The sequence below is a fragment of the Cydia amplana genome, chromosome Z, assembly GCF_948474715.1.
Source record: "Cydia amplana chromosome Z, ilCydAmpl1.1, whole genome shotgun sequence".
NCBI lineage: Eukaryota > Metazoa > Arthropoda > Insecta > Lepidoptera > Tortricidae > Cydia > Cydia amplana.
In genome coordinates, this window is record NC_086096.1 from 2,588,647 (window position 1) to 2,614,059 (window position 25,413).

The following is a 25,413-nucleotide window of genomic DNA, read 5'->3' on the forward strand; positions in this document are numbered from 1 at the left end:
TACATAGTTAGCAAGTTCCATAGAATGACACTTTACAGGTCGCTATCCTCAACCTAAAATTTTGTGAGCAAGTTCAATAAGGTGTTAAAAATGATTTTAACGACTTTATTGTTAAGAGAATAAGAGCGTGTCAAGGTAATTTTGAACACCTCGCCCGCTTAGCAACTTCTGCTGCTGACTGTAATACACATATCAACTTGTCAGCGCAGCGCCACCTGACCCCACTCACAGTATAAGCTGTAACTGGTCCCAGGAGCGGCCAAACAGTAAAACATCATATTATAAAAAAAAACAACTTGTCAGCTTGATTGGTTCATATTCAATCAACACTTGTCTCTGTGTTTACGTATGCACAATATGCATATGCACCTATTTTGTTCTTTGTGTGCGTTTCACGCAGATATATATCTGAATAGATCACGAATGCGCAACATAAAGATAAATTAAAATAAAGAGTAGGTAATCTACAACTTTAAATAAAATGATCTGTTCGAAATTATCAAGATAATTATACTTGATAACTATCGCGATAATTATCGGAATATAATTATGGGAAAATACAATGTTTATGTTTATGTCTAACGGGGAGTTTCCTCCGGAAATTGAGTTTATTATCGAATCAATATTAAAATGATCAATTGTCAACGATTGTCGCCTTAGCCGAAGCCAGAGTCGCGCAATGTCGTGGCCAGGCCGTTAGAATCATGAGCTTTTTCGGGGATTCACGAGGTTTTATGCCATTAATTCCCGACTGCTGTAGGGGTCGAAAGGAAAGACCCCATGCAAAGTAGGTTTAGTTACGAGTTACACTAATTGCCGCAGCAAAGGTGTAACACATTCGCCTCTGAGCCATACGGTCGTAGCGCCGTCGTAGCCGATAGCATGGATTTCCCGGTATGTAGCGAAAATACTTCGTATCTAGAGGCAAAACGATAACGTGTCGTGATTAGTGCTGAATGGGTCAAAAGTGGCGTCTATTTAGTTTAGTTATATGTCTGTGTCGCACGCATATTCACCTATTCGGTTGCATGTATGTCCATCATCGTATCAAAGTCAAGTGCAGAGCGCATCCTGCGATGTTCCCCTGTTTAATGAATGGCCTAGTCGACATTGCATTGTATTAGGTAAAAACCTGGTAGGGGGAGTCCGGGAGACTTGCCCACATCGGGCTGACTTGAACCATTATTAAGGGGCCCACTGATTAACAGCCCGCCGGACGATATCGGCCTGTCAGTTAGAACAAAAAGTTGACAGTTCCGAACAACTGGGCCATTTTATTTAAAGTGGTCCCCTACCCTTTTGTTTCAAATTTGGGATTTTTATGTCATTTCTACTCAGAATCACGAGCTCTTTTAATCCTAATAGGAGAAAATTGTCCCAAAATTTCCGTACATTTTTCGATCTTTCCATTCCGTGACCGCCATACATCTATGAAAAATGGTAACGGAGTGGAAATAAAAAACTTGGGACACTTTTTTTCTCCTATTAAGGACATAATAAAGAGCTCGTGATTCTGAGTAGAAATAACATGGAAATACACAAATAAAAAAAAATGTGTAGGGGACATGAACTTTAAAGGGCCCACTGATTATCCAGTCCGCCGGACGATATCGGCCTGTCAGTTGTTCGGAGCTGTCAACTTTTTGTCCTAACTGACAGGCCGATATCGTACGGCGGACTGGTAATCAGTCGGCCCCTTTAGATTATACGGTCGTATCAAAAATACACGCTGTATAGATCAGTTGCTACACGCCCTACACGGCAATGCACCAAAGTTACTAACTGTTATAAAAACATAAAAAAATGGCGTCCGACGGCGCAACTTTTTCTGTTTCGCGCCTATCTAGCTTCCTATTCGTACCTAGCTTCAATTTGACACAGTTCCATGCCGCGGCTTACAGTAACTACGTAGTACGTACAGTCAGTAGCAATAATGTTACACGACAAAGCGTGCAATAATAATCTGTTAACAATGTTGCTGTAGAGTAGATGAATAACAACATCGCATTGCACCAAAGTTGCTATCTGTTGTAATTTTTTCTGTTTCGCGATTCGCGCCTATCTAGCTTCCTATTAGCTTCGACTTGACACAGTTTCATGCCGCGGCTTACAGTAAATACGTACAGTCAGTAGTAATAATGATACACGACAAAGCGTGCAATAATATCTGTTAACGATGTTGCTGTAGATGAATAACAACATCGCATTACACCAAAGTACTACACTGTTGCGCTGTTGTAAATTTTTCTGTTTCGCGCCTGTCTTCATATCTAGGTTCAACTTGACCTATAGTTCCATGCCGCGGCTTACAGTAACTAAGTACAGTCAGTAGCAATATTTTATACAGTAAAGCGTGCAAAAATCTCTGATATTCTGACCGTACACAGATTTGGGTTAGAGAGCCCCATTTAAGAGGGTTCAAGAGCGTGCATGCAATATTCGATACATTAATTATTACTAACTACATAGTACAATGATTTTAGTCGATCGACCAAATACCTCAAAATATGATGATCAGGCTTTAAAGTAGGCCGCCTAGTACAGTCAGCAAATAATTGAAATAATTGAAATTGATTTTATTTAAAATTCTTTATTTTGTAAGTACAATGTATACCAATAACGTTATGTGTTCCTAATGGCTATGTATTTAATGTATGTTGTGATTTTTTGTAATGTTTAATTTGAATTCTGTACAACTGTACTTTTTTGACATTCATAAGTGCATTATATTAATGCCTAAATTGAAAATAAAGAATTGAATTGAGCAGCAGAAGTTGCTAAGCGGCTGAGGTGTTTAAAATTACCTTGACACGTTCTTATTTTCTTAACAATAAAGTCGAGTCAAGAACATTTTGAACACCTGGCCCACTTAGCAACTTCTGCTGCTGACTGTACTTATACAGTAACAGTAAACGAATTCTTTAATGAGTGAAAATGCCAAACTAATAACAACTAAAATTATTAAAAAAAAGTAGAGCGAGTAGAAGTATTGTTTATAAAATTTCTACTCTTTCCAATTTCTTTGTTTTACAATATCTGGCAACGAAAACTAGTACCAGACATATATGTATATGTTACTTGAATGTTCATGTCAAATTTCATATTATTTCAAAATGACGGTTTAAAATGAGAGCGTAACTTTAATTATATGGCGACTCGTAACTTTGTAGACGTAGACGATGATGTACTTACATCTACACATTAAACTAGCCATTGTATACCTTATGTCTCAGTAATAAGGATTACGAATGGTTATATAAATGTGTCCACACGTGAGACAAAAAACGATCTCTGCATGGCGACGTGGGTGGTCCCGCCCCCATTCCTTTATAATTTGCTTTTTTAACACACCTTTTTGATAGAATCCGGTAATAAAGTTAAATAGCTTCGTTTTTAGGGTTCCGTAGCCAAATGGCAAAAAACGGAACCCTTATAGATTCGTCATGTCTGTCTGTCTGTCTGTCCGTCTGTCTGTCCGTCCGTATGTCACAGCCACTTTTCTCCGAAACTATAAGAACTATACTGTTGAAACTTGGTAAGTAGATGTATTCTGTGAACCGCATTAAGATTTTCACACAAAAATAGAAAAAAAACAATAAATTTTTGGGGTTCCCCATACTTCGAACTGAAACTCAAAAATTTTTTTTTTCATCAAACCCATACGTGTGGGGTATCTATGGATAGGTCTTCAAAAATGATATTGAGGTTTCTAATATCATTTTTTTCTAAACTGAATAGTTTGCGCGAGAGACACTTCCAAAGTGGTAAAATGTGTGTCCCCCCCCCCTGTAACTTCTAAAATAAGAGAATGATAAAACTAAAAAAAATATATGATGTACATTACCATGTAAACTTCCACCGAAAATTGGTTTGAACGAGATCTAGTAAGTAGTTTTTTTTTAATACGTCATAAATCGCTTAAATACGGAACCCTTCATGGGCGAGTCCGACTCGCACTTGGCCGCTTTTTTTTTTATATGACCGATATTGAGATATGGAACGGCATGCTTACTAAAAGCGGCGAAAAATAAAAAAATAATAAAAAATAAAATTTTAGTATAATTTTTGTCACAGTCACAGTTACCTTGTCACAGTGGCAATAGTGTGAGGTCCCTAGCGATTTTCATATTGATTGTCACTGTGACAAGGTACGTAATGGTAAATACGGCGTCAATTTATAACTTTTTGAAGTGAAAACTTCTTTAGCGGCGCTGGGCACTTTTTGAGGTGGGGAAAAAATGATAAACTCGAGACAGCGTAAGGCGATCACGTGACCGTAAGGGGCGTAAGGCGATCACGTGACCGTAAGCCCCGTAAGGTGGCAACTGGCAACTCATAATTTAAATGGCATTTAAATCAATAAAGAAAAACTCAATGTTAATATTTGACATTTATGTTGCGGACTCCTTTTCAAGACTCTACCTATGTTCAAATAATTTGACGTTGTCATGGCAGTATGTAAATAAACATGTCAATGAAAAAGTGTGATCTTATTTGAGAATGATAATAATATATAATAAATAAATAGAATACCTCGGCTAAACGTATGTAGGTATCGTGTTACCGGGCGTCGGTAACATAGTGAGGTGAGTTTTCACTTCTATCGGCACTCCCGGAGTGCAACCGTTGTTGCTTGTTTCCTAGAAATATAATTACCGATCCCACACAGGTCATTCAAAAAAAGATTTCTTTGCAATGCTTGCATCTACGAGTAACCTAATAAAGTATAACGTTAACTATAAACTTTACTTTAACAGGCTTCGACGTGCAGTTCCCGCGATCTTTCTTTTTCTTATTTTTCCCCTCCAAGAATTTCCTTTGCCTTCAAAACTCCATTATAACATCCAGTCTCGTTAAAACTGAAATTAAAACCACTATTCTTAGAGATTTATATTGTTAAACCGCAGCATCGCATTGCCCGTCGGCTTAAACTGGCTTAAAGGCTTCGTCACACAGGCGCGTTTTCCGGGCGGCGCTTGAGCGGGGCGCGCCGCTTTTACGTATAAAACGCTCACGCGCCGCTCACGCCGCGCCTGTGGGCGTCTTAAGCCTGGAAGCCTTAGGGCGTCCGCTAGCCGGCGCGGTTGCACGGAGCGGGTGAGCGGGTTAACGAAAAACTATACTGCATATACAAATAACACGTGCACTGCGTGTGCTATCAAAATCGTTGCAGACTTGTCTTGGTCTAACTATTCACCTGACAAAATTTTGACGTAAAGATCCTTCATATTTATCCTATATCCGTATAATTATGGAAAATCCCAGGCAAATGCTTGCTTTGCTTAGCGATTTCATAATAGAATTTCCAAGAAAATTCCAGACTAGACTGAGTTTCTAGGATTCTGTTAGCGGCGAGGAGATTGTGTAGTCAACTCTATGGCTGCTGCTCGACCCAACGTTGACGCAATTGCGCAGCGACGCATTTTCCATAGCGCCGATTAGACGCCGACGCTCAAAAGGCTAGTGTAATGTGGGGTGGTCCTTATTTATTTATTGCACTATACATGAAGAGTACAGATGGCGTTAAATTGTGTAAATATATTTTCCATAATATCAATATCCAGGGAGAAAAATGGGGACTACGTTTGCATGGAGGTGCGGTCGTCCCCTTTCCTCTTACGCTTGTAAATATCGGGTCAGTATTGACACAGTGCGACCAAGGGCTTGCCGCTTAAATTATGAATTGACTTTTCTTGACGTCATTCGCTATTAGTAGCAACGATCGATACTAGAAATGCAGTGGGACATTGATATGTTAGCTGTTAGCATATACCATTGACGTATATCTCAGGACTGGCCTTACGGGCAATAAAATTGGGGCATGAATGGGGCCAGTACAGCGGTGTGACACCGCTACAACGCGATTTGTTCATGAGTTCGCATCACGCGCGCAATGGTCGCAACTAGTTGCGTTAGACTGCACGATTGGCTCGAATTCGTGAGTCATACCGCGGAACTAGTACCATTTTTAGTGCACGTAAGGCCCGTCCTGAGATATACGTCAATGGCAGATACGTTATGTAGGTAAGTACTTCATTGTGGACGGACACTGTCCAGTGTGGCTACGAACAGTTTGGCACTGACATAAACGCTATCGAGAATGTAACTTAGGTACTTTCTATGCATCTCGCTCGTACTCGCATATTTAGTGCGAGTAAATTGCGTAGACGTTAGCGTATATGCCAGTAGACCATCACTACTGTCAAGCTGTAACACTTCAAACAGGTTAAGAAATATGAAATGCAGTTAAGAAAGATGGGAGTTGAAAATGTATATTTTAAAGAAAGAACTTGTATATAACCTTTGTTAACGCAAATAAATGATTAAATGATGATGATGATATACACAGTTTTCATATATAAAAACTGTTGAGCACATTTTATCCAGTGGGGAGCAAAATAGGCACATTTTACGGGACTTAAAAATATAATGTGGACCGAAATAATTAATTGGCATCATAACACCATTTTAACTCAACTTTTATATAAAAACTATAAAGTTAAATTTCCGCCCGCCAAGTCTCCTTTCTCTCTCTTACGCAATTGTGACATAACCTCAAAACATCTGGAAAGGTGACATCGTAACGTTCACTTTGTAGATGAGATTCACTCTAATTAACGTGACGTTATTAGCCTTTTATTATTATTCTTGGCTTGATTATTGGTTGTTAAAATTAATGAATACCGAATATTATAAGTACAGTCACCTGCAATAATATGTTACTCTTCGAAGTCGGGTCAAAATTCTATTCGTTGTTTTGTTTCTGACCACTCTGTCACGCTTGTATTTCCGTCTTCTATCAAATAAATAAAAAAAGCTTATATCTTAAATGGGAAACATTCAAAACAAAATTTCATCTCATACAAAAAGCTCCACTCAGTCACATTTTTTTAGGACAAAAAACAAGGCAACGAAATAATTTTGATCCAGTGTGGCTACCACCGGTTTGGCACTGACATAAACGCCATCGCGAACGTAATTTACTTTCTATGCATCTCGCTCGTCTCGCATATTAGTGCAAACGAGAGGTATAGAAAGTAAAGTACGTTCTCGACAGCGTATATGTCAGTTTTGACACTGTCGGTGACTCATGGTTCAGGTCGCAAAAATATGTGACACGCTCTTATTTCACCAGGAAGTGGTTCTAAATTAGCTTCCAATCCAAGATAGACCGAAACCGAAACTAACATACTAACGGGCAAGTTAAATAAACGCTTGTAATAACTTCTTACAAAGTTCGACATGTTCTAGTACTTCTAGTAGAGGATTGAGCGGATACGCTCTCTCCGGGGCAGGTAAAAGATATGTATGTACTTATATTACAACTCGAGCGAATCGAACGTTCTGATGAACCGGTGATGTGATCATGGCGCCGCCGCCGGCCTGGCAGCTATGGGTAACAAGCAAATCCCGTTATCAATGTAGCACTGTATCAGTTCATTAAATAAATAAATATTAGTGTAAGGCCTGAGTGGACGCTCATGTTGGGCGTGCAGCAGGGCGGGGCGTGCGGCGTGCATGTCAAACAGATGCAAACGTATAGGAGCGGCCTTAGTGCACGCTGCTCAAATCCCTTGGGAGCTCGACGCCACGCTGCACGCCCCGCCGAACGCTCCGCTTCGAGCGTCCACTCAGGCCTTACACTTAGGGGACATCTTATACCGACAGATCAACCTAGCCCGAAAAAGGCAAATCTTGTACTAGGCGACGATATACATACTTCGAATTTAAACTGTTGTGAGACATACTAACATTTAAAACAAGTGAGTCTTAACCGTAAAATTATTCAATTTATGTACATATACTTATATAGATAAATACAATACTTGTAGGTATACATAGGAAACACATGACATGACTCAGGAACAAATATGTGAGTTCATCACACAAATAAATGCGCTTACCGGGATTCGAACCCAGGACCGTCGGCTTCACAGGCAGGGTCACTACCCACAAAGCAAAACCAGTCGTCAAGTTAATTAAAAATTAGGGTTAGCAAAAATAGAATATAATATGTACCGTAGGGAACCCTTACTTCACCGTTCCATCTCCTCATTCAAAATTCCTTATCCTGGGGGTCTAGCCAAGATGACTATAGTTGTAAAAAAAAGTTCAATCGAAACTTAAGTGATGTAAGGATATAGTTATAGTCTAGTGACTTTAAATTGACAGATGCATCCCGATACATTATTTATTTTAGTTTGGCGTTGGTCGATGTAGGATGTTATCTTGGCTAGGCCCCTGGTTCCTTTAAACTGTCGACTCACCTGCGGTCGCCAGCCTGACCGGTTTATGACCGTACCGTCGCACGCGCATGGCCATTGGCCAGTGTCGCCCGCGCCTTAGTGACAATCCGACGTGACAGTCAGCTGTTTGTGTTTACATAACAAGGGAGCATAATACAGGGTTGAATTTAACGTTTAATTTTCATAATTGTGAGTTTAAACCTCGGTTGTGCCGGTTTAAACCGGTTGTGCTTTGTAGAGCATTTTTTTTTAAACTTTTTGGGACGAATAAATTGGGATATATTTCATTTCAAATGTGAATGTGACAGTGCGGTGCGATGAGATTCTTGAGACCTCGTAAGATGCTGCTCACCCGGGCAAAGAAGGCTGGTCAGTTGCTTTTAATTATTCGGTATACGGCATATTCGTCATGTTTTCCAATGTCGTATTCGGCCGGATAGTTCGGTTCGAACTGCGGAATATTTACCGAATAAACAATTCTTTTTTACGGGCGTCCGCTAGCTGGTGCGGGCATTTCGCGGTAGGCATGAGACGGTTCCGTTTCTTTTCATTCCAATCCAACACATTCGTCTATTCGCACACACAAACGTTCGTCCAGAGGGGAAAGGTGTGTGAAAACACGTGTGGAGTGCAGTTCACGGACTTGTACGAACTGTACGGTTACCATCATGCAGTTTGTCACTGACATAAACACCGTCGAGAACGTAATTTACTTTCTATACATCCCGTTTGCTAATATGCGAGTGCGAGCGAGATGAATAGAAAGTAAATTACGTTCTCGACGGCGTTTATCTCAGAGACAAACTGATGGTAACCGTACTGGTTATCAGCGTTTTAGGCAGTTATAGCCGAACCGAATATTCGTTTCGCCATCGAATCGCTTTGTGTCTCTCTCTATCACTCTTCCATATTAGTGTGACAGTGACAGTTGCGTTTCGTTAGCTACGGAGCGTTAGCGGTTGGCATGTTGTCTACGGGGCCTGAACCGAATATATTCGTATTCCGCAAAGTCCATATTCGGCCCATCTCTACATTTTACACTCTTTTATTTTTATTACACACTTTTATTACCTTCACCGATATTTGTGTGTTATGTGCTTCAAATCTTGTAACTTAGGGCTCATTTAGACGGTGCGAGAACTCGCATGCGAGTTTCATTACATTGCGTCATTTGATCGGCCGGCTGAATTGATGTAACCTCAATGGTCCGCAATGTAACTAAAATCGTATACGATCGTATCGTTATAGTTCGCGCGCCGGTAAATGACTTAAGACGGTAGTGGACAACCGCTTCTCGATACAAAGGTAGTCCCCGTTTTTCGAAGCCCAAAAAGTACCGAGAACTTCGTCTATATATTTCGTCGCTGATGTAAAGTCAACCAGTTACTACTTCTACAATATCGTTACTCAATATTTAATGATTCCTTGTTTAAAAAAATCGGATCTTTTGTACTTAACTACTGCTAATTACGTTACTCAGTTTCGGGCATTGACAACGCATTGTCTCACAAATATAGATCTAATTCTCGACGTGACACACTTTTACTTGCTAAAACAAAAAAGTCAGTCTCCATATCACTCTTAATCTCACATACGGCATTTTACATCGAGAGCGTTTACGTTAACGCCTATACAAATACGAATCTTATTTAAACGGGAATAAATTTGAAAATTCCTTAGACAGACGTACAGTCGCCATAATAAGTACATCGGAGCGGCCGAGGTGCACACAAGTACCTGAACACACCTCTGTTGTGTAGGCGTTAAGTAAGAGTGCGTGTTCAGATATTTTTGAGCACCTCGGACGCTCCAATATATCTGATGGCGACTGTACAAATGTAACAGCTAAAATGTGCACACGAATGTTAACCTTAGTATTATAAGTATAGGTATCAAATTGATGTGAAGTGCTGTACAGATGTGATCTAAATCGGGGTATGGCGCTTTTTTCGTCCTCTCCCGCACATATGCTGGGTATGATTACTCACACGGTTCATACAAAAAATAACTAATTAAGTATAATATATACTGCCGACTTTCATATACAGGTTTCTCAATATATATGAATGCTTTATGAATACTCGTATTGGATGCACCGGAGTAATATACACGAGATTATATAATTTGAACGGTAGAATCGTAGACGTATCGAAAGCGTAGGATGTGCGATTTACAAGGCCGTAGGTTTTAAATAGCGTTTAATATCATTGGATCATTAAATATCTAGGTAGCGAATTCACTAAAATTTTCATAGTGGAAATTTTGGAAGCTTTTCGACGGCACATCAGTACGGATCCCTTTGTTTGACATAATTATTGAAAGTCATAATGTAATATATGTTTGTCAGAATTATCATTAGTCATAATTCTGAAACCGTTAACTTTTCAGGATTTTCGTAAGGTTATCCTATAGATAGGTTTTGTTAGGTTTGTTTTATGGCAATCCTGAAAAGTTACGCGTTTCTGAGGAAACCCAAATTATGACTAACGAAAATGCGGACAAACATTATGAGTTATGACTTAAAACTTTATGGGAAACAATAGAGACCCCACACCAGTATTAGTCGTGTTATGGCTTAACTTTGTATCAGGCTGAGAAGTAGGTTTGTAGGCTGTATTATTCTAATGTAAATAGCATTGCAGTGATAGAAAGAGGTTGCTCGGGGATAAATTTAACCCCATTCCGATCCAAGTGGGACAATCAATGCTTGGAATTACGTACCAAGGGAAGTAGACACTGCCTACATTTTATTCTATTGAAGGTTTGGTTTTGCTCTAGTTTCGGCCGAAACCGAAACTGCATTCATTAATTTATTCATAACAACTATTTTTATCTAAGTTACATAACATAACACATCAGTCGGTCGGGCATTACCGAAAATACAGTTTAGCCCGACTGTATCTGCAGTATACCGAAACTTCGGTCGGGCACTAATAGCTAAATTATGCAGTTCTTCAGATCTTCAGATCTGTATGGCAGATGCGGCTAATCGGACATTCCTGGCTATTGTCTACTATTACGGTCCGACCAGCCATCCACCATCACCCACGCCCACGCTGTTAACTGACAGCTCGTAAACCTTATTACAAAAGGCATAAGGTCAACCGATGGACAGTTAAGAATGATGCTGTTTGTACTGATAATGTTCAAAATTCTGCTGAATTTTTTTGTAAACCTGTTTGTTAGTACTTATGAACTAGCCTGAACCGATTTTTCTGGTATTCCAGAAGCGCTGCTCCAGAGCCGGCCGCTGCCTCACATCCCGGACCTGCCGGACGGCGAGACCGCCCCCGCCACCCCGCAGCCCCTCGACACCGCCAACAGGTATGACTGAAACGGGGAGATACCACGGCGCGGGTGCGAGCGATAGGTGCTGCTTCAGAGCCGGCCGCTGCCTCACATCCCGGACCTGCCGAACGGCTAGACCGCCCCGCCAGGTCCCAGCCTCGACACCGCCAACAGGCCAACTGAGACGGAGCGAGTTCGGTGAAAATTCTATTTGATTTTTCGCCGTTTGGCAATAACAAACTGAACATTGGAGAAACGCGATATTGTATATAGACATTTACCGTCTTTTGGTTTTAATCGTCCATAGAAACACCAATTTTTGCTTTCATCCAGGCAACCTTTATGTCTGTGTGAACCCAAATGCAATATCTGAAGCAGTAACTTAAGAGCACAGACTTGTGTGTGTAGACACCGCAATATAGCCGGAGCGCGGGATTATATTAAAATGAAGAATACGGCTTCAAGCTCCTATTATAATAAATTGAAAAATTGCTTTAGGTAAAGGCGCACGTAGTTGCATAATTCGCATAGCGTAGGCAAATTGAAAAATTGCATTAGGTAATGAGAATGACATGAGGTAAGGCATGTAAGCTAGGTTTTACGTATATTCATGACAGTAGTATTGGTTATGTGAGGGATTTTCGTTTCGCCTGGTGGATATGAGGCAGAATAAGGTGTTTATTGTATAAATAGGATAACCGGTGAGAATCGAGTTCAATGGGCGCCAGACACCATTAATCCTTACATCAGCTCCTGTGGACAAACTGCTAACCTTACTGGCACAAGTTCCATATGGCTTAGAATTGGTGTAGTCGTGATGTGGAACGAATGTCTCCACCACTCTTTGCTATCATAAACAAAACCACATATCGTTGCAGATGCCCTTAACCTTTTCGTCGCAGTGTCAAACACAAAATCTGTCACTCGGACGCCACGTCACCGAAGTGTCAAGCCTGAAATTGAACTTTATGCATGTGCACGTAGGTCTAAATTGCTCTGTGGTATGTGACCGATTAATCCGTCTTTGGCGTTGGACCTGCGGTTCTCATATATCCGTCATTGGCGTCCAAAAGGTTAACATAACAGTTTTACTTGTTAATGTTTCATTTTGTCCTTTCAGATGGACCTCCAAAGAGAACCTCCTCGCGCACCACGAGGAGGACGACCCCCAGCTGTTCGTGGCCCTCTACGACTTCCAAGCCGGAGGGGAAAACCAGCTCAGCTTGAAGAAAGGTAATTACTTAGTACTAACCCTTCTGCTCACAAGAAAGAAAACTCTACAGGACCATTAGCCGTTCGTCGTCTAGCTTCCAAGGTAAAAAAACAGATCAGCGTGTAGAAAGGTGTTGAGAACCCGTGTCCAAAGATTCATATCAAAGAACAATAACGAGGAGTCGAGGACTTATAGCAAGCTTTCAAGGGAGAACCAGCTCGGCTTGTAGAAAGGTAACCGATACTAGTAAATCCCTACAGATGGATCTCGAAGGAGAGAGGAATCTCCTCACTCAGCACGAGGAGGACGATTCTCAGGTGTTCGTGGCCCTCAACTACAGGTCTTCTGCCCGCATTGACAGGGAACGGGAAGCTATAGGACCATTAGCCGTTCGCCCTCTGGGTTCCAATGTTAGAAGAACCAGGTCATCCAGGTCAATAAAGATCCTCCATGACCAAAGATTCACATTAACATACCTCAATTCTACAAAAACTAGCCGATCGCTCGCTCCAGAACCAGCACATTCTCAAGGGTAAGTCACACGCCTCCTGCTCACAGTTTCCCATCTAATCTACCAGTACATGCCCAAAGATCAACGCTTCACCCTCAACTTCCAAGATGAAGTGGCCAACACGGCCTTATTACAAGCACGACTTACCTCCGATTATCACTAATGGTATCAGTCCTTGAAGCGATATAACTCTTATGATTTGCATAACTATGGATGTTAAAGTAATAGTATGATTGGCTGTGCGTTAATGTGGATGATCATGTTGATGATTTATAGGCAACACTGTACAGTCAGCAGCAGAAGTTGCTAAACGGGCGAGGTCTTCAAATTTACCTTGACGCGCTCTTATTCTGTTAACAATAAAGTCGCGTCAAGATCATTTTGAACCCCTGGCCCGCTTAGCAACTTCTGCTGCTGACTGTATATGGAACTTGTGGGTTCCCCTTCAAGAGGGATTCGGTCACCACACTGCGAATAGCGACAATGTGACCTTTGGGTTGAAAACATCACATTTCAAGCACTCCTTTGAATTTCTTTATTAAGAGCCGATTCACAATCCACACTACTGCAGAGCTGATCATACAAGATACAATTTGGCCATTATAATAATGACGCATCAATTCCGGAATATCCTTCCTTTTCAGTTATGCAATTATTTTCCTTATGTAATTATAGTTGCCTGTATGATGAAAATGCATATGTAAATTATAACACAAAACTAAAGCAATATAAAGCTTTGAATAGATTTTTGCATATTTTAGTGGTAATCAGAGCGATATTTATTTATGACATGGCAACTAATGGCGTATGGCGAAAATTTTAACTGTTATAGATTTTCATGACAATCATGATTGTTATATTCTCGTCCTGTCCACTGTGATTCCTAAAGGACATTTTCCTTTTTTTGCAAGTTAAATGCCTGGATTGGTTGAAGTTACACTATTTACAAAATAAATTGGTTTAAATTTCAGTGGTTTAATCTGAGTATGGTGGACAGGACGAGGATATAATATGTTATACACAATAGGATGCATTAATGTGACTGAAAGAATACAATTTCCCAATTAAAATTAGTTATGGCAGTTTTGTTTGACCCTACCTTTTGTTTTTTTGGGATTTCAAAGTTGGCCCCAAACTATAAGTCATTTTCAGTGTGACTGTGGCTAAGGGATAAAGCACCTGTATACTCTAACAAATAGGGTTGTATTTAAGTTTTTATTCAATTAATATTATGTACAGTCAGCAGGAGAAGTTGCTAAGCGGGCGAGGTGTTCGATTTGAGACTGACTGTACCTTGTCGTATCAATAAATCCCGGGTACCTAATAGCCAAGGCGACAATCGCATGCGCTACGATAAAGAAACGCTTTGTGGCTCTCTAGCACTCTTCCAGTGCGTAAACGATTGTTATGTTGGCTATGCACCCTGGTGGTTACGGTAACACTCCTAACTGCACATCGGTAGAACTTACGAAAGGTCCACCGATGTACAGTTAACAGTGTGGGTGGGCGGGGCGTACTAAGTTGCACAGAAATCAAATTTCCTGATTGTGTATTTATTTGTATGGTACAAATACTGTGTGATTAATGAGATTCTTTTTTCAATTAATGCATCCTAAAGACGGGGAGAAACCCCTTGGAAGGACGAGGCTGCTCGCCCTCAAAAAAGGTAAAAACTACCCCCCAAAATCCCACATTTAGAATTCACCCCTAAAATTAAATAGCACGAAAAAATCAAGCTTTATACATTTCCGTACATTAAGTCCAAGTCACGCTTGACTGCACATTTCTAACAGGGTTTCCTGTATGCATGTATAGGTAAAGAACCATTTTGTGTATTATTATCAAAATTGTAGACCCAGTAGTTTCGGAAACAAAGGGGGCGGGGGGGATTGGTCGGACAGACAGACAGACGCACGAGTGATCCTATAAGGGTTTAGTTTTTTCCTTATGAGGTACGGAACCCTAAAAAGTGACCGAAGAGTGGTCGACAGGGATCGGACAACCCTTTCCTCGATAAAAGTCTATCAATGGGTGCCCCGTTAAAAAAATTCGCGTTCATTGTGAGCACGTTGTATACCTTTACTTGAGTGTAGTTTACTATTATCAGTATTATAACATTTAATAACAATACTCGTAGTCTAAACTTGTTGTGTATTCTGTTTTGGCTTTTGTCAAGCTATAGGTAATGTCAATATTTTGATAAAGTTTGTACCCAGTAGGTTAAGTTTGTTATCATTTTTACTTTTAATAAAATAAGTCCTATAGCTCTTATGTCAGCGAAATAAGAACTATTGTATTTTTGAGTTAGTTGTATGCACCCATATTTTTAGGGGTCTCTATGTATTTGCCCGCATTTTCGTTAGTCGTAATTCATTTGGTTCAGAAACGCGTCACTTTTCAGGATTGCCATAAAACAAACCTAACCTAACCTATCTATAGATTAAACTTACGAAAATCCTGAAAAGTAACGGTTTCAGTTTTATGACTAATGATAGTATGACAAACAATACATTATGACTTAAAACTTTATGGGAAACAAAGGGCGCCTGTTTTTACACTTGACTGTAAATACATGATTATGTCGCCATGATTACGCCAAAATTGTATTCATCTGACTTCTTTACGCTTTGTCGTTTGCAGAACTTGAGTGACACATACCCAAATTAATGTCCACATTCACACAATGGACAGATCAATCCGTTATGTTTGTTATTGTGTGTTACAAATTATTTCCGTTCGCCAAAACGAATGACGCCTTTGAAATTCATTGGAGCGTAGGAGCGTAGCTATCACAGAACAGAGGGGGCTTTGGAGTGTTTCCGATGGCGGGCGAGCCGTGGCCTCAGACCAAAATTTAATGATTGTATTAGGGATAGGTACAGTCAGCAGCAATAGTTGCTAAGCGGGCCGGGTGTTCAAAATTATCTTGACGCGACTTATTGTTAAGAGAATAAGAGCGCGTAATTTTCAAAACCTCACCCACTTAGCAACTTTTCTGCTGACTGTATCTGACCTAGTACTATTATTTATTCTGTGGCTTAACTTCAAACTCGGGTAAATCTGTCAGATTATGCGATTTAGGTATTAAGAAAAGGTAATAGGGTAGATATTGGCTGAGAGGGTCGAATGGCTTTACCCATAGACTAGGAATCCTCTAGACGGAGTTTAGAGCAATTATTTCATAAAACCGATGCTGCCAAAAATACGGGGGTGCGGGGGGACGAGGTGAGCGAATCCCGTGCCGTGATTGGTCCGTTCAAAGACACGGATCAATGACGGCACGGGATTCTGACACTTTGACTCGAAGATGGAGTAAAACTACCGTATATAGTGGCAGAGGGGGTAGCGTTACTATGCTCAGTCTAGAGGATGTCTTGTCTGTGGCTTTCCCCGAGTTGAAGTTAAGCGACACATGGGTAGATATAGTCAGAGGAAATCGTGCCCTCGAGTTTGACATCTTTAAGTTTTAAGATGCCCATGTACAGGCGCCATCAGATATATCGGAGCGTCCAAGGTGCTCACAAATATCAGAACACGCCCTTATTACACCATATGCATGAAATAACGCACCTGATAATTATTAGAAAAACACAGGAGTCATTTTTAAACACAAGTTCTATTTAATAAATCGGATAGAAATATAAAAAATAGGTGAGTTGCCCGTGACGTCACGTTGTAATGTTTCATATAAATTCCATATTAGAAAATCATTCTGACAGTTCTAAAAAAGTCACTGATTTGACTAGTAGGAAAATACCCTATTGTCATAGCGCTAGAGTGCTCAGAGTGTTCAGATATTTTGAGCACCTCTGCCGCTCCGATATATCTGAGGGCGAGGGCGAAAAATTGCCACATTTTTTTTGCCTTGTATTGCAAACTCACATTGTATAACAAGATTCACCTATAACCATTTGTCCCTCAGGCGAACAGGTCCGCATAATGAGCTACAACGCGTCGGGCGAGTGGTGCGAGGCGCACACGCTGAGCGGCGCCCTGGGCTGGGTGCCGAGCAACTACGTGACGCCGGTCAACTCGCTGGAGAAGCACTCGTGGTACCACGGGCCCATATCGCGGAACGCCGCCGAGTACCTGCTCTCGTCTGGCATCAACGGCAGCTTCCTGGTGAGTGTTACGTAATGAACTACAACGCCTCAAGCGAGTGGTGCGAGGCGCACACGCTGAGCGGCGCCCTGGGCTGGGTGCCGAGCAACTACGTGACGCCGGTCAACTCGCTGGAGAAGCACTCGTGGTACCACGGGCCCATATCGCGGAACGCCGCCGAGTACCTGCTCTCGTCTGGCATCAACGGCAGCTTCCTGGTGAGTGTTACGTAATGAACTACAACGCCTCAAGCGAGTGGTGCGAGGCGCACACGCTGAGCGGCGCCCTGGGCTGGGTGCCGAGCAACTACGTGACGCCGGTCAACTCGCTGGAGAAGCACTCGTGGTACCACGGGCCCATATCGCGGAACGCCGCCGAGTACCTGCTCTCGTCTGGCATCAACGGCAGCTTCCTGGTGAGTGTTACGTAATGAACTACAACGCCTCAAGCGAGTGGTGCGAGGCGCACACGCTGAGCGGCGCCCTGGGCTGGGTGCCGAGCAACTACGTGACGCCGGTCAACTCGCTAGAGAAGCACTCGTGGTACCACGGGCCCATATCGCGGAACGCCGCCGAGTACCTGCTCTCGTCTGGCATCAACGGCAGCTTCCTGGTGAGTGTTACGTAATGAACTACAACGCCTCAAGCGAGTGGTGCGAGGCGCACACGCTGAGCGGCGCCCTGGGCTGGGTGCCGAGCAACTACGTGACGCCGGTCAACTCGCTGGAGAAGCACTCGTGGTACCACGGGCCCATATCGCGGAACGCCGCCGAGTACCTGCTCTCGTCTGGCATCAACGGCAGCTTCCTGGTGAGTGTTACGTAATGAACTACAACGCCTCAGGCGAGTGGTGACGTTCACGCTTAACCCGCTGAACCGATTTAGTTGAAATTTGGCATAGAGATAGTATGAGTCCCGGGGAAGAACATAGGATAGTTTTTATGTCGGAAGTCATCCCTGAAGAGAGTGCAAAGGGGGGTGGGATTGAAAGAGTTAATGAATTGCCTAATAATTGATGTAAGCAATGCACAAATTCAATAATTGCTATCATTATCCAGGCGCTGTACTTACTTTAGCTGTTGTCACTAATTCCACGCCATAGACTAGGAATCCTCTAGACGGAGTTTAGAGCAATTATTTCATGAAACCGATGCTGCCAAAAATACTGGGGTGCGGGGGACGAGGTGAGCGAGTCCCGTGCCGTGATTGGTCCGTTCAAAGACACTTTGACTCGAAAATGGAGTAAAACTACCGTATATTTGTGGCAGAGGGGGTAGCGCTGCTATGCTCAGTCTGGAGGAGTCGCGGGCAAAAGCTAGTTTTATATATGTCTGGTTGTTTCAGGTCCGCGAGTCCGAGTCGAGTCCGGGGCAGAGGAGCATATCGCTGCGGTACGAGGGCCGAGTGTACCACTACAGGATCAACGAGGACTCCGACGGAAAGGTGCACTATTTGAAAGAAAGAAAGAAAGAAAATACATTTATTTTATTTACACAGTTACCAGGCGTGTCTCACTCCGCGATTTCGTCGCTTTGCTACAGGTAGCTATAAGTACATCCGTTCGGCCCCAATTTTGGGGAAAGCCATAAGCCGCGCGTAGCGCTGTCGCCACCTAGCGGCGATATCTGTGCTGATCGTAACAGACGCGTTTTGTTGGAGAGTGAGTCTTCTGTACTTAGTACTATTATTTATTCTGTGCAGTTACTTAGAAAAATCATCATTTTAAAGTGGGACACTCCAGCTCACACCACTTCAACAGGGTTATATTTGGACCGTTAGCCATATTGTGCGAGGTGATTAGGTAGATCATACTGAACAACTTTTTCTATGGGACCAACCTCGAAATCCCATAAAAAAATTTGGCCTTCCCATAGAAAACGTCGACATCCACTCGACCAAAATGTATGAAACGGCCAAAAAATTTTTCCCAGGAATTGTCGTGGGCACTAGTTTTTACGAAAACGACTGCAAACTGACCTTCCAACCCAGAGGGTAAACTAGACCATTATTGGGATTAGTCCGGTTTCCTCACGATGTTTTCCTTCACCAAAAGCGACTGGTAAATATCAAATGATATTTCGTACATACGTTCCTGTAAACTCATTGGTAGGTACGAGCCGGGGTTTGAACCCGCGACCTCCGGATTGCAAGTCGCACGCTCTTACCACTAGCGCTTCAAAATAATAGTAATAAAGTATAGGTAAACCAGAACTTTGGGAGTATTGTCAAGAGGGCGCTCGTTTTGAATTTTATATAGCAACAATTTGTATAGTGGGGACAATGGAAATTGGCAGATGATTTTTGTTTTATTCCGACAACTTTAATAAGTGCGAAGTTTGATGTTTGGATATTTCTTCGGTTTTTACGCTTAAATGGCTGACTCGATTTAGATAAAATGAATAGCATAAAGTCAATTTTCTTTTTTTGTTTTCTTTTTTTTAGGTTTGGTCGTTTAATTACGCCCTTCGCTAGCAATCCGTGATACCGATGCATGCGATACACCTAATACACAAATCAAATGATTACAAGACATCAACCAAATCGTGACGACCTGACTATAGTGACATTTATCCATAAGTTTGAAACTTACCCGTCAATTCAGATGCTAATTTCGTTATGTTTTCTAATGGAAGAAATTTCTCTCCCGCACGTTTTTTTCCAATAAATAACTATATAGACTATTTACAACTTTTTTCTCTGTAAAATCTAAAACTTTCGGCATGATTATTGCAGTCTAATAATAATTCACACGAAACTAGACAAAGCAATGTTTACATTGTCAATATTGACAACTATCATAGAGGGTAATTGTTGCCATTGCTAGAAATTAGTACCAACAAATTTCCGTAACATGGCGCACCCTCAATAGATCCTGGTTCACCTATAAATGATTATATAATAAAAGCTTTCCTTATTTCCAGGTGTACGTGACATCGGAGTCCAAATTCGGTACATTAGCCGAACTAGTCCACCACCACTCCGTCCTCGGGGACGGACTTATCACCCAACTTCTCTACCCGGCACCGAAGCGGAACAAACCCACCGTGTTCCCTCTCGCCCCGCCAGACCAGTGGGAGATCGACCGCACAGATATAGTGATGAAGCACAAGCTAGGTAAAATATACCTTATGTACTGGGAATAAAGTTCCCAACTGCTATACATACCCGGCTCAACAAGCCTAGTGCCCCCTCTCGCCCCGCCTGAACAGTGGGAGATCGACCGCACAGATATAGTGTTGAAACACAAGCTAGGTAAAATATACCTTATGTACTGGGAATAAAGTTCCCAACTGCTATACATACCCGGCTCAACAAGCCTAGTGCCCCCTCTCGCCCCGCCTGAACAGTGGGAGATCGACCGCACAGATATAGTGTTGAAACACAAGCTAGGTAAAATATACCTTATGTACTGGGAATAAAGTTCCCAACTGCTATACATACCCGGCTCAACAAGCCTAGTGCCCCCTCTCGCCCCGCCTGAACAGTGGGAGATCGACCGCACAGATATAGTGTTGAAACACAAGCTAGGTAAAATATACCTTATGTACTGGGAATAAAGTTCACAACTGCTATACATACCCGGCTCAACAAGCCTAGTGCCCCCTCTCGCCCCGCCTGAACAGTGGGAGATCGACCGCACAGATATAGTGTTGAAACACAAGCTAGGTAAAATATACCTTATGTACTGGGAATAAAGTTCACAACTGCTATACATACCCGGCTCAACAAGCCTAGTGCCCCCTCTCGCCCCGCCTGAACAGTGGGAGATCGACCGCACAGATATAGTGTTGAAACACAAGCTAGGTAAAATATACCTTATGTACTGGGAATAAAGTTCACAACTGCTATACATACCCGGCTCAACAAGCCTAGTGCCCCCTCTCGCCCCGCCTGAACAGTGGGAGATCGACCGCACAGATATAGTGTTGAAACACAAGCTAGGTAAAATATACCTTATGTACTGGGAATAAAGTTCACAACTGCTATACATACCCGGCTCAACAAGCCTAGTGCCCCCTCTCGCCCCGCCTGAACAGTGGGAGATCGACCGCACAGATATAGTGTTGAAACACAAGCTAGGTAAAATATACCTTATGTACTGGGAATAAAGTTCACAACTGCTATACATACCCGGCTCAACAAGCCTAGTGCCCCCTCTCGCCCCGCCTGAACAGTGGGAGATCGACCGCACAGATATAGTGTTGAAACACAAGCTAGGTAAAATATACCTTATGTACTGGGAATAAAGTTCACAACTGCTATACATACCCGGCTCAACAAGCCTAGTGCCCCCTCTCGCCCCGCCTGAACAGTGGGAGATCGACCGCACAGATATAGTGTTGAAACACAAGCTAGGTAAAATATACCTTATGTACTGGGAATAAAGTTCACAACTGCTATACATACCCGGCTCAACAAGCCTAGTGCCCCCTCTCGCCCCGCCTGAACAGTGGGAGATCGACCGCACAGATATAGTGTTGAAACACAAGCTAGGTAAAATATACCTTATGTACTGGGAATAAAGTTCACAACTGCTATACATACCCGGCTCAACAAGCCTAGTGCCCCCTCTCGCCCCGCCTGAACAGTGGGAGATCGACCGCACAGATATAGTGTTGAAGCACAAGCTAGGTAAAATATACCTTATGTACTGGGAATATAGTCCACACTGCTGTAACAAGCCTACCGTTCCCCCTCGTCCTCGCGCCGACATCGCGATGAAGCACAAGTTAGGTAAAATCAACCTTATGTGCTGGAAATATGGTCCAAAACTGATGTAACACCGACACCGTGATGAAGTACAAGCTAGTTAAAATCAACCTTATGTACTGGGAATAAAGTTCACAACTGCTATACCCGGCGCAACAAGCCTAGTGCCCCCTCTCGCCCTGCCTGAACAGTGGGAGATCTGTAGGGCTATGATGGCCGGCTCTTTATCATTTGTCACCATGGCTGTCACGTTCTTACAAATATGTAAGTGCGAAAGTGACGCATAGCATGACAGGTGATAAAAATACGAGCATGATAGCTAGTCTGCACCGACTTGATGTAGCACGAGATAGGTAACATCAACCTTATGTCCTCGCAGTAAGGTTTAGTTTAGATTGTCAATGAACACTGTGACAAGTCAAACGTTGACTGCACGCGCCGAAAAATCAATGATGGGTTTGTCGACTACGCTTAGCTGTTACGCTGTTATCTCACAAATAAATAGATTGAAGGAAAATGCAATTTAGTGTTAGATCAATTTATGTTTATATTATAACAACATAATGATTATGTATTTTTATGTTAATTTTGGTTTTAGGAGGCGGGCAGTATGGCGACGTCTACGAGGCTGGTTGGAAGAAGTTTAACATCACGGTAAGTGTCTAATCTCCTCTTCTTACATGCTTCTTTTCATAATCACCAATTTTAGAGTCGCGTTTGTCTTTATAAAAACATGATTAACTAATAAACGTACTGTTAGTTGATGTAGATTGAAACATCTATTGACAACCGATAGTTTAAAAGAATGATACAGTGAAAGTACGAGTAGAACATTCCAAAAAATTAGGGACATTTTTGAACTGCCAACTGTGAACTTGTGATTATTTCCAGGTCGCCGTAAAAACCCTGAAAGACGACACGATGGCCCTAAAAGACTTCCTCGAAGAGGCCGCCATCATGAAAGAAATGCGGCACCGGAACCTAGTCAAACTCCTCGGCGTGTGCACGAGAGAACCACCCTTCTACATTATCACCGAGTTCATGTCTCGAGGGAATCTGCTCGATTACTTGAGGAACGGCAACCGGCAGCAGATTGATGCGGTGGTGCTCATGTACATGGCCACGCAGATCGCCGAGGGCATGAGCTATTTGGAGAGCAGGAGCTTCATACACAGGTGAGTTATTGTATATTGGTAGTACTCCACCATAACTGTTGAGGAGTCCTGGATTACTTGAGGAACGGCAACCGGCAGCAGATTGACGCGGTGGTGCTCACATGAGCACACATGCTACATGTACATACATGGTCACGCAGATCGCCGAGGGCATGAGCTATTTGGAGAGCATGAGCTTGATATACAGGTGCGCTTTTTGTTGGTATTTGATCATTTTAGAAGCATTTATTTGTTACTGTATGTCATAACAATGATTTTAAAATGTAAACCCACGGAAAAGCAGTCGTTTTCAACAGTATGAATATTTGGACAACCTGAACTGATTTTTTCCATGTTTTTTGTTCACAGGGATCTCGCGGCCCGCAACTGTCTAGTAGGCGAAAGCCACCTGGTCAAAGTGGCGGACTTCGGCCTCGCCCGTCTCATGCGAGACGACACGTACACCGCCCACGCCGGCGCCAAGTTCCCCATCAAATGGACGGCCCCTGAAGGCCTGGCTTACAACACGTTCAGTACCAAATCTGATGTCTGGGCCTTCGGGATTTTGCTCTGGGAGATTGCGACGTATGGGATGTCGCCGTACCCTGGAGTGGACTTGGCTGATGTCTATCATATGCTTGAGAAGGTTAGTATTATTTGTTACCCATAAAATGGGCCGCCTTTTAAGGCCTTTTTAGGGTTCCGTAGCCAAATGGCAAAAAACGGAACCCTTATAGATTCGTCATGTCTGTCTGTCTGTCCGTCTGTCTATCCGTCCGTATGTCACAGCCACTTTTCTCCGAAACTATAAGAACTATACTGTTGAAACTTGGTAAGTAGATGTATTCTGTGAACCGCATTAAGATTTTCACACAAAAATAGAAAAAAAAAACAATAAATTTTTGGGGTTCCCCATACTTCGAACTGAAACTCAAAATTTTTTTTTTTCATCAAACCCATACGTGTGGGGTATCTATGGATAGGTCTTCAAAAATGATATTGAGGTTTCTAATATCATTTTTTTCTAAACTGAATAGTTTGCGCGAGAGACACTTCCAAAGTGGTAAAATGTGTCCCCCCCCCCCCCTGTAACTTCTAAAATAAGAGAATGATAAAACTAAAAAAAATATATGATGTACATTATCATGTAAACTTCCACCGAAAATTGGTTTGAACGAAATCTAGTAAGTAGTTTTTTTTATACGTCATAAATCGCCTAAATACGGAACCCTTCATGGGCGAGTCCGACTCGCACTTGGCCGCTTTTTTTTTGACGGAGTGGGAATGCATTTACGCACGGTGTATGGGACTCGCCGCTCCTTATCCTCTCTCGGCGAGAGGGGGGGGGGAGAATTTGGCCCTACCTACTAAACCCACTCCGGCGTTTCACCCTCTCTGCGGTTCGTGAGGGCGCACTGGGATCGATGTATCGATGTCATTCCACCACGGCCGCCTTTTAAGGCCTGCATGTCACCGTATCTTGGTTTGGTCTTGGCGGATATATATCATTACAGAAGGTTAGTACATGTGTATGATATACTTAATCAGAGTCTAATTTATCAAGTTTTGGATCGTTTAACCCGTCAATTCCCACGTGTGTGACGTCACCATAAGCGTTCTGGCTCAAATTTGAGCCCTTGGGTTCTGACAGGTTAAACCGCCCACGCCGGTGCCTGTGGTGGTGGGCGTGAAGGTCTGGCTATAAGTGTTGGTTATACCGAGGACTACTCAATGAAATAACATAGTAATAGTTCCCAAAATGTATTGTGCATCCGCACACGTTTGTCTGTGCGGATGCACAATACATTTTGGGAACTATTGCTATGTTATTTCATACATACATACATCGTACATACATCGGAAGGTAATGACATATTTGTAAATGTGACATCTGTCTTAGAAGACTACTTCTATATAGCCAGAGTTTATGTTGGTACATATACGAACTCTATGTAGGTATATTAGACACACGCCAACATCACTGTTGTAATTAAGTAAGTTCCAACACTTTTCATAACAAATCTGATATTTGGGCTTATGCCTTATATGTAGTAGTAGTAGTAGTAAACACTTTATTGCACAAAACAAGTACATAACACAGAGATAATCCAGTAAATGTGTACAAAGTCGAACTTATCCCGTTAAGGGATCTCTTCCAGCTAACCTTTAAGTAACTGAGAGATACATTATG

At 42.3% G+C, this 25,413-nt stretch overlaps 1 protein-coding gene across 1 annotated transcript in view; it reads left to right on the forward strand.

The window, feature by feature from the left end:
• The window catches only part of LOC134660939 (tyrosine-protein kinase Abl), a 63,091-nt gene that overhangs the window by 7,721 nt on the left and 29,957 nt on the right, over positions 1-25,413 (forward strand). Inside the window, exons 2-9 of the mRNA XM_063516825.1 lie at positions 11,474-11,570; positions 12,655-12,767; positions 17,181-17,380; positions 18,703-18,801; positions 20,280-20,472; positions 22,667-22,722; positions 22,960-23,243; positions 23,592-23,868. Coding sequence (XP_063372895.1) covers positions 11,474-11,570; positions 12,655-12,767; positions 17,181-17,380; positions 18,703-18,801; positions 20,280-20,472; positions 22,667-22,722; positions 22,960-23,243; positions 23,592-23,868 — 1,319 coding nt within the window. The remainder of the gene's footprint in view (positions 1-11,473; positions 11,571-12,654; positions 12,768-17,180; positions 17,381-18,702; positions 18,802-20,279; positions 20,473-22,666; positions 22,723-22,959; positions 23,244-23,591; positions 23,869-25,413) is intronic.